Below are 13976 nucleotides of genomic sequence, written 5' to 3'. Positions count from 1 at the left end.
GACCGAAATGTTCTTTCAGCACCCCCTGACTATTAGACTCTTTCGGTTATTTTTTACTCAAAAATCGATAAGAGAGTCCTTTTGGTCACATGGAGAGAATGAATAAGGACCGCATTGAAAGAATTTTACTTTTAAACAAGTGTAATTACCAGTGCCATACACGTGATAAGATTGACATTATAATTTTAAATTATTTTTTTAAAATTAATTTGAATTATAATAATTTGATTAATAAAAAAGTAACATGTTATACATTGTTTATTTTTTTTAATCTAGTGTTAATTGGATTAACTCTAAAATTATTACTAATCGATTTTAATAATCTATTTTCTTCAATAAATCACAATATATATATATATATATATATATATATATATATAAACAAAAATTATTTATAAAATAGACCTAGCATCACTTGAAAGAATTATGGAAAATAATCAACTTACCTTATCATCCATGAGAACTATTTCTATGTAAGTCGTCTTGTTCTTATCAAATTTGGATGGACTTTCCATAACCTTATAATTCTTGCCTTTATTTTTCAAACTGTTTCATTACATAATCTACCATAGGTAACACTGTTGATAGAATCATAGTTAGTAGCCGTTAGGTATGAAAAATAATAAACAGAAGAAGATCTATGTTTGAGGTACGGATTTTTTAGATAATAAATAATTGTAACAATTTACTATTACTCCTTATATATATATATATACACACACACACACACGGTAATATTTTTAATGGAGATACTTGCTATAATTAGATGAAATTTATGCCATTATATTTTATTAACTTTCATGATTAATTTAATAGAGATACTTACTCAATATATATGTTATCTACATTAATTATATGCCAATATTTTTAGGAAAGAGCTAAAAGAGGAGATATATAGCATATTTATAAATATTAATAATGAAAATAGTCTCATTAATATAAATGATTAATACAATAATTATATAAAAAAATAACTAATTACATAATTGCATAATTTTCAAGATCCTATATAGTTGAATCTAATGGACAAATAAAAAAATATCTATATGATAATGTTCTAATATTTTAACATACTATAAATCATATTATATATAAATTTATATATTATATTATAATTTTAAGTCAATTCCTTAAACACATTATAACATAAACCATCTAAAAAAATACACCAAATTAACAAATATCACATGGGTCACAACATACACTTTAAATTGTCACGATATTTCAAATAAAAAAAACATCAATACAGAGAAATCAATGAATATAACTAAAATAAAGAGCAACAAAGAGACACACAAAAAAATAATAATAAAGAGAATCAATAAAAATATTAACATATAAATTACATACACGAACAATGTATATATTAATTGTGAATCACAAAAAAAAAGACAATATATATATTATATATAAATTGAAGTACACTTGACAAAATAGAATATTACAAAATAAAATTATAGTAAGATTATTTAAAAACAACGTAAAGATGACACATCTTTTTTGTTAATCAGAAGCTAAAAGAAAAAAAAAGTATGTGCATAATAACAAGCAATTAAAATAAACAAAAATTTAAAAAATATATATAAAAAAATAAAATGTATAAATAAAGATAAAAGAAACAAAAATTAAATAAATTACAAAAATTGTACCTTAAACATGAGAGAGAGAGAGGGAGGGAGAGAGGGAGAGAGAAAAGAGAGCCAATGAATAAAAAATATTTGATCTTATATAAATAGATGGTATTGAGAAAAATAAACTAGTTGAATTAATTCATATATTTTGTTATCATATTTATTATTTATTAAATAATTTGATATTTACTCCTATCAAATCAAATAATTAATATAATTAACTAAATTAATTAATTAATATAATTAATTATAATTAATCAATTCATATAAATTATAATAAATGGTGAGATTTGAATGTCTAATCAAATTAATTAATTGATATAATTAATTAATTATAATTGATTTGCTTTAACGAATTAGATGAAATAGATAGATCAGGAAACACCTCAAGAGCATGCTACATCAGTTCCATCATTAAGTGCAAAACTCCGATTTTTATACAATAGAATAGAATAAATAGATAATAAAGATATTTTCTTAAATTAGTATAATTATATATTATTCATTAAATATTATTGTAATATTGTAATATAATTATAATAAATATATTTTTCTAAAATAAATTTATTTAGAGAAATATAAATTGGTTATTAATAACCGGTGTCATTATCATATAATTATCATATTATATTATTATTATTATCAATATAATTGAAATGATTAAAAATATTTCCGATTGATAATTGATAAGTAGTTTAATAATGCATTAAATATTGATTTTATATAACTATAATAAAGATATTTTCCTAAATTAGTATATAATTCTGTATTATTACTTAATGCTAATTATAGTATAATTATAATAAAAATATTTTTATAAATAAACTTAGAAGAGAGAATAGTGTATTCTTTTTAAGAGAAAAATGAATTCATGAGGAATCGACACCTCACTTCCATTAGCTAAGGGAAAACCCAGTTTAGTATATAAGTAGATAAATATCAGAAATTTAAATTTTACTATATATACACATAGCAATTTTATTAGTCAGCAGTAGCAATAAACTTAGACTCTTATATAATTTGCAATCTTTATATCAAAATTGATTATAGTAAATAAATGTTATTTGGATTATACTACTAAAAATTACTTTTAGATAAAAAAAAGTTACTAAAAAAGACATCAATTTAAATAATATTTTATATTATCCTATCATTTTACTTTATATTTGAATAGATCTTATTATTAAGAGACATTATTTTAAATAATATTTTATAATAAATTAATATTTACTTACTAAATTAAAATAATATATAAAAATTGATAAAATATATTTTAATACATAAAAATACTAATAAATATTAAATTAAAAGATAAAATACTAATAAAATACATAAAAAATAATAAAAAATATCATAAAAAAATTTCATATAATAAAAAAATTCAGATGAACCAAAAAACAATAAGAAATAATAATATACATGAAACAGCAAAACACTAAAAGAAATATAAAAAATATTTATTATATAAATAAAATAAATACAATAAAAAATAAAAATATGAAAAAGAGTACTATACATTTTATAATATCAAAGAAAAAGAAAATATTCTATAATTTATTTAGTACTATTAGTACTCTTTAATTTAGTATCATTTTGGATTATAAATTTTTATTATTTATGGCTCTTTTGTTACTTATAATTAGTATATAATAAAAATAAAAATAAAGTACAGTGAGAAGTATAATAAAAACAAAAAAAATTACAACCAACAACATATATCATATGAACAAAAAAATTATAATAAGAAGTAAATAAAATTTATATGAATAAAACCAAATAAAAAAATAAAAAATGTATATACAACATAAATATAATACAATAAAGGATAGAAAAAATTTATATAAACAAAAAATAATAAAAATATCATAAAAATTAATAAAAACAAGAATTTATATCAACAATAGTTGTCATATGAATAAAAAATACAATAAAAATATAACATTAGAACACTAAAAAAATAATATAAAAATATTTATCATATAAATAAAAAATATAATAAAAAAATTAAAATATTTATCTTAGCGTGATTGAAACAAATTTAAAAGATTTTGATAAAAAAAAATTTAGAACGAAGAACATACACAAAGAATTACTGTAAAAATTATATGGTTACTTGCATCTTTTTTATAGAAGAAAATGAAGGATAGAGTTAGCAGAAAAGGAATAAATTTCTCATCTATAATCAATCTTCCCCAACTTAAACATAAAAGCTAAAATTTTTTGCTTTACATAAACGTTCAGAAGTGAAAACAATTTTAAGTCTAGAGCTTCACAAAATTGCCAAACATAAAAATAAGACGTTCAAAATACTCAAATAAACTTCTATGTTCTCCAACATGAATCTCAAACACACCCTTAGTTGGCGACCTGACGGGGATACTGGGTAACCAAAAAAAGATTCTCACTCCTACGCACGCCAACTGTTACGACTATTTCTCTTTCTCATTGTTCTAAAAACCGAACCGGATCAGCCGATTCAATCGGGTTAATTGAAAATCGGTTATTAAATTGGTTTGGTTAATCACATAAATCTGTTTGAAAAACTGGTCAGAGAACCGGTCGAACCGATAAGCTGATTGAACCGATCGGTTTATTAAGAAAATTTCCAATTTGACAACAAACTTCAAAACGACAGCGTTTTACATTTAAAAAAAAAAAAGAAAACCCTAAATCAAACTACCCATTACCCCAATGCATCGCAGCGGCAGCCCATTCCTCTTTGTAAATGAAAGAAAGAATCAACTCAAGCCCTAGCCACCCATTGACCCACCTCAACCACCGCCTGCAGCCCGTAACCACCTCAACCACGCAGGAGCTTGACGTCGTCTCCTCTGTTCGAGAGTGCTCTCTCTGTGTTCACCGTACCTCCGTCACCGTTACCGTAACCGTCATTGTCAAGAACTTCTTCGTGCTTCCCTCACCGCCTGACATCTCTATTCATTCTGTCTTCATCCGTTAGCTGGAAACTTCCCTCGCCACTGACATCTCTGTTCATTCTGTTCGTGCTTCAGGTAGGTCTTCTCCTTTTCTCCATTTTGTAGTATTTATTTAATTGTGTATTCTAGCCTGAGTTTTGCGCTGTTCATTCTTGTGACTGGTTCTGAAATTTCTAATTTGTTCATGATTTTTGGTTCTCAATATCTTATCTTTTGTGACTAGGAAATATGAATCATTTATTTTGGTTAATTACTTAATTTTGTTCATGATTTTTGTTAGCTGGATTTTGAATTTTGTTTGTTGTTACTTGAAATTATTTTGTAGTATTTATTTGTGTATTCTAGCCTGAGTTTTGCGCTGTTCATTCTTGTGATTACTGGTTCTGAAATTTTTGATTTGTTCATGACAATGTTCTAAAAAGCGGTCCAGTGTGTAAAACCGCACAATCTAAAACCGTTAGAGAACCGCTGAACCGGCCGGTTTACAAAAACGACGTCGTTTCCTTTCTTGAAAGGAGGATTGCACGCGTTATCCACTTATCCCCCCTTCTCCAACTCCTTCCTTCAGCAAATGCCCTAGCCTCCACCAAAGAATGCAAACCCTAGCAGCCTCCACCAATCGTTGTCGCCGTCTGTCGGAGTGAGAGACTGCTGCCGCCGTCCGTCGCACTCAAGAACTACCGTTTCGTGGTCTCGGGCCTCTCGCCGGATCCTCCGCTTCGTGTGCTCGCATCTCCCCTCTCTCCTCTGTGCTCGGCTGCTCGCGCCTCCCTCCGCCAGTGAGTGCTCGAGCTGTGCCCGTTGGTTGCTGCTCCAGTGTCACTCGAGTCTCGTATCGGTCACTGGCATCTCGTGGTTCGTCTGTCTCGCCGGCGGCGGCAGAAGCAACTCGTGGGGTTGTCTCTTGCTTCGTCGCCTTCTGTGGGGTGGTTGCCGACTCGCCGTCAACCGTTGGTGAGTCCCTGAACCATCGCTTCCCTGTTCTCTCTTTTCCAAATTTTCCTTCTCCCTGTATTTTTGCATGTTGCTGAATTGCCAATCAATAAATTTGCCTTGTTGCTGATCTAAATGTTGCTGTAAATCGGGACTTTACTAAGATTTGTTAATATGTTGCTGTAACTTGAATTTGTAACTTGAATTTGTTGCTTCCCAGTAACAGAATCATAACAGAATGCTCAGTCAGTGCTTGGTTGATTGGCTTTACTCACTGATTGTATTTGATGATAGATTTTAAATTGATAACTTTTAAATTTTAAATTTGCACTGCCCATGTTACTGATTCACTGTTCCTTCAGTGTTTTTTGTTGTTGTTAATCATTGTGATGAGCTTTGTTAAAATTGGGTTGAAAAATGTTAATCTTTCTTCATTTTTCATTGTTCTTAACTTCTGTTCTTATTAAAAAATTGCAATTGGTGATCTTTTGATTTATTATATGCTTCAAGTTTTTAATTTCACTTTGCTTCTAGCTTTGAAATCAGGTTATGATAACTGTGATGCAATTATTTAGTTGGATAACTGATGTAATTATTGAGTTCAAGAGATTGAGTTTTTCTGTTCTCATTATTAGTAAGACATGGATAGTTTAGAATTTTCTATTTCTTTCCCTTACTTCTGAAGTTCCTTATTTCAAAAGGTTCAGTGTTGGCTTCAACTTTCAAATGGGAATTGGGAGCTGGTGAAGATAATAACATCTTCTGGAACCGAGTCTGATCTAGAATTATGCTAGTACACAGTGATGTTTGTTCCATTTGGCTGGACTCAGTGAGACAACTGGGAAATGTTCTTTTTTGGTCTGATTAACTACAATATTTAACCTTGTTAATCATATCTTGTACAATTCAGACAAAAGCAGGGCCTATTTTGGTTGTCATAAATTCCTTCAAGAAAGTTCTTCTGTATGGTAATGATTGTATTGAAGCCTACAAGCATAAAAGAATTAAAAGGGCCTGTTTTGTTTTACTTTTTGACTCAATTACTTTAAGGCAATATTGTCTATCTTTAACTTGTGCACTGCGATTCAATCCAGTTATTTTTAATGGAAGTATAATGATGTTAATTTTGCATATTTTGATGATTAATTAATTACATTTAGTTGGTGATAGACTGATAGTTTGTGTAGGTTTTAAATTTGAAAGATATTTTATGATGTTTATTTATAATTTTTATTATTTTATTATGGAACGGTTTTTCCGGTTGAACCACGGTTAAATCGGTTGGACCAGTAAATCAGTGAACCATTGACGAGCGGTTTGATGACCGGTCCGGTTTTCAGAACTTTGGCTCATGATTTTTGGTTTTGAATATCTTATCTTCTGTGACTAGGAATCATTTAATTTGGTTAATTATTTAATTTTCTTCCTGATTTTTGTTAGCTGGATTTTGAATTTTGTTTGCTGAGTTAATTTTGTTTGGTTGAGTTAATTTTGTTCATCATTCTGTCAAATTTGTTTGCAGAATTAATTTTGTTCATGATTTTTTTTGTTGTATGTTAAAGATGGAACCATCACAAAGTGATCAACCAAGACAATACTCTCAATGCTGTCCAAAAATCCTAAACTGGTTCTTCTAGAAGAAAACCTAGGAAAATCTGATCCAGCTTGGTAATATTTTACTGTGATAAGAAAAATCTGATGAGTTGTGTCTTTTGATTAGTTGAAAACTTGTTTGTTAATGTTTCTTTTGAAAGTAGAACATTATGTGTTTGTCACTCTGTGTGTTTTGGTTATTTTTAGCTACGAACTTTGACGTTTGAAGTTGTTTGTGAACTTCTAATATTAAATTATGGATGATTTATTATGTGAAGTTGTGAAATTTTGAATTTTATTTGATTGGAAATTATTGAATTTATATATTTAAAATTATATATAGGTTTTTTAATAATTTTATTTTATGTTTAAGTAAACCGGTTGAACCCCGGTTGAATCTCGGTCGAACCAATGAACCATTGAACCAGTGACTTCACTGATTTATTGACCGGTCCGGTTCTTGCAACCTGGCTTTCTCTTAAACTCTCCCCTTCCAACAAGATAACAACAACCATCTCTACGCCGTCGTTTCTAATCTGCTACGCCTGCGATCAATGTCGGTTGCCACTCAGCACGTTCTTCAGGTGAGGGACAAAATCGAACTTTCCGACATTGAGCGCAGGATCTTCGATAGGCTTCTCGCCAGTCTCCGCCACTTCAACCTCCAAACTCAGGTCCGCGTCGCCGGCGGCTGGGTCCGTGACAAGGTCCCCCCCCCCCCCCCCCTCTTTTTCTATCTGTAGATAGCTCTGTAGCCCTAATTTTTCTGTTTAGGGTTTGAATTTGGTTGGTTTTGCAGCTCCTGGCAAAGGATTGCTATGACATCGATATCGCTCTTGACAATATGATGGGCACCGAGTTTGCCCATAAGGTGAAGGAGTACTTGGTGTCCATCGGTGAAGGTAAAGATGTTCGGGGTGATGGCAAGATTAAGTCGTATGTTCCTTCCAATTTCTCTTCTTTATTGCTTTCTTTTACAATTTTATTGTATGTTTCTCATGTGTTACTCTGTTTAGTCATGAAAATTGAATTCTTTGAAGCAATGTAGAACATAAATGACATTTTTATTTTTTGGCAGCAACCCTGACCGGTCTAAACATTTGGAGACAGCAACGATGCGTTGGTTGGATATGCAGATTGATTTTGTTAACTTAAGGAGTGAAGAGTATATTAAGAATAGCCGCATTCCTTCTAAGGTATGTTACCGTACACACTTAATGGTATTCTTGCTATATGCATATTCCACTTCTTTTCTTTTGATTTATTGTCATGTAAGATAAGATGTTCTGCTAATTTCCTCCTAGTTGGACTCACGTGAATGTCTTGTCTTGTTATCGATGAAGGTGAATTTCCTGTGTTTTGCACTCTCCTTGTTTATTAAGCTAATTTTATGGCAACATGAACATGTTGATTATCTATCATTGCAATGTCTGCTTGTGTGTATTCTCCGCATGACCAAGTCAAGTTCAACCGAATAAAGTTTTTCTTCATGTCTAACAGCAAAGCTTTGGCACACCTGAAGAGGATGCATGTAGGAGGGATTTGACAATTAACAGGTATCTTTGTGTTTTTATACCTAGGCTATGGCCTATTTTTCTTTTCTTTTTTTCTGTGAATGTTGGTTTGATTCCCCATTTAGACATTTTAGATGATAGTTTCCTAAAGCTGTTTGGTTGTGCATGGCAGCTTATTCTACAATATCCACACTGACTCGGTTGAAGATTATACCAAAAGAGGTTAGAATTGATCTATTGCCAAAACAAGTATAAGAATTACTTGACCCTCCCTCTTCCCCTTCCCTCCACACATTTCTTTTTTATATCTCCACATGTAACAATCTCTTTGGCATTTTGCAGGGATCTCAGACCTTAAGTCCGGAAGGATAGTGACTCCTTTACCTCCAAAGGCCACCTTTCTTGATGATCCTTTACGAGTTCTTCGAGCCATTAGATTTGGTATACTTTAATTTGGAAGATATTTGCATTTTTGTATACCCTGTAAACGTTTTTTTTCCCCCTCCCGGTATGCTTTTATTTGAAGATTAAACTAGGTTTCCAGCTCTGTTTAAGAGAGATGTTTTATTATATTTAGGTGTTAGATTTGAATTCACTCTAGATGAAGATCTGAAAGTAGCTGCTGCATGTGATGATGTGAAAGATGCTCTAGCTGCTAAAGTTAGCAAAGAGCGCATTGGAAAAGAGGTATGTGCTAACCCTCCCATTCCCTTCAATATGGATACTTAGGAAGTGGTTTTCAGTTACGGAATGCTATTGCATATTTAAAAGGAAATAGCTTATGTATAAAATTGAAAATTTAGTCATCTATGGGCTCTTGTGTTTTATTTTGTAGGTTGATCTTATGATATCTGGAAATCAAGCTGTCAAAGCAATGACTCATATTTGTGATCTGACATTATTTTGGAATGTGTTCAGTCTTCCTCCTGTGTTTAAACCTGCTATTTCAGATGGATGTGAAAGGTAAGTTTGCAAATCCTTTAATTAGTTTCAACCACATCTTGCACACGGAGATAGAGTTAGCTGAATATTATTGCCACTTTTACCCGGAAAAAAAAAAGGAAAAACAATAGTAGTTAGTGCACCACTAGCAACCTTAGATATTTGTTGTGAACTTCAAATTTGAAAGAAGTATCATTATAATATTTTGAGACGTGTTGTTATTGTACTCAAACACAATTCTAATCATTTTCTCTTTTTTTTTTTTTGTTCTTTTCCCTCATCACATTACATGTTATGAAAGCCTTGTGAAATATATGGAGATGTTTGCAAAACCAAATCTTATGAAAAGGAATAGAGGTGAAAACCATAAGTTGGATGTGAGATGCATCAATTTTTACATAAATGCATATGGCTCTTCTTGGCTCTAATATTCAATTAACTTTTGATATAAGATCAGACATTGGTTGAACTTGACAGATGGCATGAAGTGCCCAAGGGAAGACCCACGAAACCTGTGGATAAGAAGAAATTGTTTGGTTTACTAGCAATAATACAGTAGTAGTTGAGCAAATTATGAAGAGCCACTTTTCTCACCTTTATGCCTTCACTACCTAAATGGCTAAACCTTATTTTTTCCTTTTTGGTTCTCTATTTTGTTTATTATTATTCACTTGCACAAGATACAAAGGTTATTTTTCTTGGCAATGTTGATCAGTTAATTCTTTCACTTTATCCAGGCTTTGCGTTGCTTACTTGGACACTGCATGGAACCTTATCCATTTACTCAAAGAGTCAACCTTTAAAGTGAGTAATGTGTTTTTCATTTTTACCATAATCCATTTTCACATTTATTGTTGTCAAAATAGGAAGTTGTTGTCATTCGATTATCATTTTTGGATTGCTTGATTATATTTGGTCATGATAAGTGATTCCTTTGTGTTACTTAGGACAAAGAAAGGAGATTTTTACTTTTTGCTGCATTGTTCCTCCCACTTAAAAATACCACTTACCAAGTTAAGAAAGCGAAGATGGTATGTGTCTCGTCCATTCTATGTGATACTATTTTTGAATTTGTAATGTTCTTTTTGTGCTTTGACTTGATACATCTAGCAAAGTGTCTAAATTAGAACTCTAGTGTGTTGCTTTGTTCTTTTTTTTTCCCCTTTAGTTGGTGTTTTGGAGTATTTCATAGTAGACCTGTAGAAACTACAATCTATATTTAGTTAGTGTCATGCAACACAAGTAGAGATGACAACCACACTATTAGACAATCTTGAGAGGGACTGTTTGTCTCATTTCAAGGATTGTTTATATTGAGCTCAAGTTTTATCTGATACTCAATTGAAAACCCAAGTTGATTTTATCCGTGAAATCTTATTTATGAGGAACATTTTAATATTGTTGTTATATAATGCAGTTTCTTTAGTCAGTTTTATTGTATTCCAAATGACATGCTGGTTTATGAGGATAACATGTTATTTTGAATTATGTTATTTTGAATTATAGGTTCCTGTTGTCAATTATATTATTGTTGACTCACTCAAGCAAAAAGGCGAGGATGCAAAAATGGTCAGTTCCATTTACCCTTAGTACAACCAGAATAACAGAGTTCTAATGTTTGTAATATAAATCATTTCAGTTTTTCAGAATCTGGTTGATGTTTCTATTGGTTAATGTTTTTATAATTGTATTTGTGTTTCAAAATCCAGGTGCTTGATTTACACCGAGCATCACACAAATTCTTGTCGTTGATTCCTTGTCTTGCATCTAATGAGGATTTGCAACCTGATGATGTTGATTGGATGAGAGGATTGATTGATGATGTCTCTATTGCCTCTAGAGTCCGGGTTCTAACAGGTACATTGTTCTTGGTCTGCTACCTTAGTATTGGCATTATGCCTTTTTATTTCTTAGCTCATGTTGTCCTCAATCTTCAGTCAATTCATTTTGCTAGTTTTGTAAGTTGTGCTGTATGCTAATTTTATTATGCTTTACTATGTTGTGATTTTCATCTAAATTATTGAGTTTTCTAGTGGAACTTAGCCATGGACACTCCACTCATTTCACTTTATAATTGTTGTTTCCTACATAGTATTTGCACTTCACTCAAGCCACAATCTACACTCTGCTTGTTAAGTAAGTCTATTTTAAGCGACTTAGCTTGATTACCTCAATTAAATGAAAGGAAACATAAGAAAGGGATAGTGGAAGTATTTTTGTAATGTGATGCCCACCCAGCTCTTCTGCATCCGTTTCTCTGGGGTGTGACTGCTAAGTTATTTTACATTATGAATTGCATCTGAGATGACCAAGATTTTATATTTGATTTATTTAGGTTTTGTCTTGAGGGAGATTAAAGATTTATGGAGAGTTGCACTATTGGTATCCATATTATTACATCCCATTGGCATTAACGACACTGAGGATGAATCCTCACAATTGCACAAACGAAGAGATCTGTTTAATAGAGTGGAGAGTTCTATAATAAAACTAGGTGAGCTATATTAGTCTTTGATACGTGTTTAACTTGTAGCATTGATGCTTGTGTCTCTTGCTTGCATCCTTTGAAGAATGAATGTGTAAGATGTGTATAGCTTTTACTGGAAATTTACTGCAGCATCTACCTGTTCTACTTCATATTCATAATCCTAGTTAGCGGAGCATTTGAAGTTATATCTCTTTTCTTTGTTCCATCTATGCTTGGCTTTGTTTTAGTTATAATTTTCACCACTTTAAGTGAAGTTATGTAAAGAAGTTAACCAAAATAGGAGCATGGATGGCTTGAGTAAGATGAAGTGATTGGGAGCTCACGGTACGTAAAATGTTAACATATTTTGGTGGATAACAGGCCTCGACAAAGTTTGGGAGGTGAAGCCATTGATCAATGGCGAAGATATTATGAATGTCTTGCAGCTTAAAGAAGGACCACTCGTTAAGGAGTGGGTAAGTCATTTTGTTTACTGCATTTTTGTTCCCACAGTCATGCACACTGCACATTGACTAAATTTGAGGTTTTAATGTATCATTTTCACTTGCAGAAAGAAAAATCAATGGCATGGCAACTTGTCGATCCTTCTAGAACTACTGAGGAATGCATTGACTGGTTAAGAGAAGTCAATTCTAAGCGGGTAAAGTTGGAGTGAGGTCGGAATGCCTTTGATCATTTGTCTGTTCCATACCATGTCACCGATATTGAAATACGGAACACCTTTGCCTTGGATGATACGGGGAATCCACTTAATGCACACATGGCTTGTGAATGTTGTATGAAGCTCACAATTAGGATGAAAGTATTTATGTATATAAACATGATATATGAATTATGAATATATCTAAAATTATTTATAAAGATATGTATTTATATTAATTATTAAGATAAATTATTATTTAAAATTTAACTTTGTAAATAGTTCATCTAAATTTTTTAAGCAATACTTTTTATATATCAAATTAGTTATAGAAAAAAATGTAGAAATAATCAAAATAAAATTGTATGACATAATTATATATAATATGCAAGGACGGGGCATTCATGTTGGAGTTGGGGATATTTGCCCCATTGAACTTTAGAAAAAAAAATAAAAAAATGTGTACGTATTGATATAATGTCTTCATTGTAATAATGTTTGTCTAATACTTAAAAAAAATTATTTATGTGTTAGAAAAATTTATGTTATGAGATAATACCATGATAAAAAGTATTGTATCATATAAATTTAATTTATTGAGATTAAAAGAAACGAATTAAATAATAATAATAATAATAATAATAATAATAATAATAATAATAATAATAATTTGACATTAACTACTTAGTTAATTATCTAAAATCAAACTTAGCTTTTCAAAAATAGATGAAACTATTAGTATATAATATTTTTTTTTTTACAGGCAGATTCACATAATATTATAGAAACATATTGGACATTTATACCGGTATATAAGAGAATTGTGATTGTTTGATTTTAATTTTAATTTTCTCAATATTTTGTCTCTCCTACACCCTTATAATAGAAAATTAAAGTTTGTATTCATGCCTAGTCCAAAAACATAAGTCAAGCCTAAAAAATATCTACCAAAGTCCAAAAGACACCTACCGCATGACCGACCTCCTGAGAGGTCGGATAAGAAGGCTACTTGATGACTCCCTCCTAGAGGAGTTATAACTGACCCCTAATATTTCTCACCCACTTTTAGAAGAGAGATTTCAATAACCCTAAGATAAAGAGATGATTATCCACCATCAGAAGTGGAACTACTTCAACGGCGGTTATTGGAAAATCTTCTATAAATACACTGACCTCTCTCAGGTATACTTAAGTTCCAATATACTAAAACCTGCTAAGACCCTTGCTTACTTAGGCATAATAGTATTTTGCAGGTACCACCCCCACCTTCTCACAAACAACTAGGACGACGGCCATTGG

At 30.8% G+C, this 13976-nt stretch overlaps 1 protein-coding gene across 4 annotated transcripts; it reads left to right on the top strand.

Moving 5' to 3' along the window:
• The first annotated feature begins 4309 nt into the window (after positions 1-4309).
• LOC107622780 (tRNA nucleotidyltransferase cca2) lies at positions 4310-12956 on the top strand. Of its 4 annotated transcripts, XM_088507292.1 has the most exons (17): positions 5061-5521; positions 7063-7168; positions 7467-7800; positions 7893-8029; positions 8172-8289; positions 8594-8649; positions 8780-8829; positions 8950-9048; positions 9185-9294; positions 9443-9570; positions 10287-10353; positions 10497-10580; positions 11056-11118; positions 11259-11406; positions 11885-12043; positions 12398-12492; positions 12588-12956. In XM_088507292.1, the coding sequence occupies exons 3-17, from the start codon at positions 7648-7650 to the stop codon at positions 12690-12692; spliced, it is 1572 nt and encodes a 523-aa protein (XP_088363418.1). In that variant the 5' UTR covers positions 5061-5521; positions 7063-7168; positions 7467-7647; the 3' UTR covers positions 12693-12956. The 4 variants fall into 4 exon arrangements, with proteins under 4 accessions (XP_088363412.1, XP_088363422.1, XP_088363418.1 ...); XM_088507286.1 differs by lacking the exons at positions 5061-5521; positions 7063-7168 and adding an exon at positions 4310-4585 and having other exon boundaries at positions 7595-7800; XM_088507296.1 differs by lacking the exon at positions 7063-7168 and having other exon boundaries at positions 5054-5521; positions 7467-7767.
• The last annotated feature ends 1020 nt before the right edge of the window (positions 12957-13976 follow it).

The sequence above is a fragment of the Arachis ipaensis genome, chromosome B10, assembly GCF_059453495.1.
Source record: "Arachis ipaensis isolate K30076 ecotype BB chromosome B10, ASM5945349v1, whole genome shotgun sequence".
Classification (NCBI taxonomy): Eukaryota; Viridiplantae; Streptophyta; class Magnoliopsida; order Fabales; family Fabaceae; genus Arachis; species Arachis ipaensis.
The sequence above is the reverse complement of the archived record's forward strand: the minus strand, read 5'-3'. Positions and strand labels throughout refer to the sequence as shown.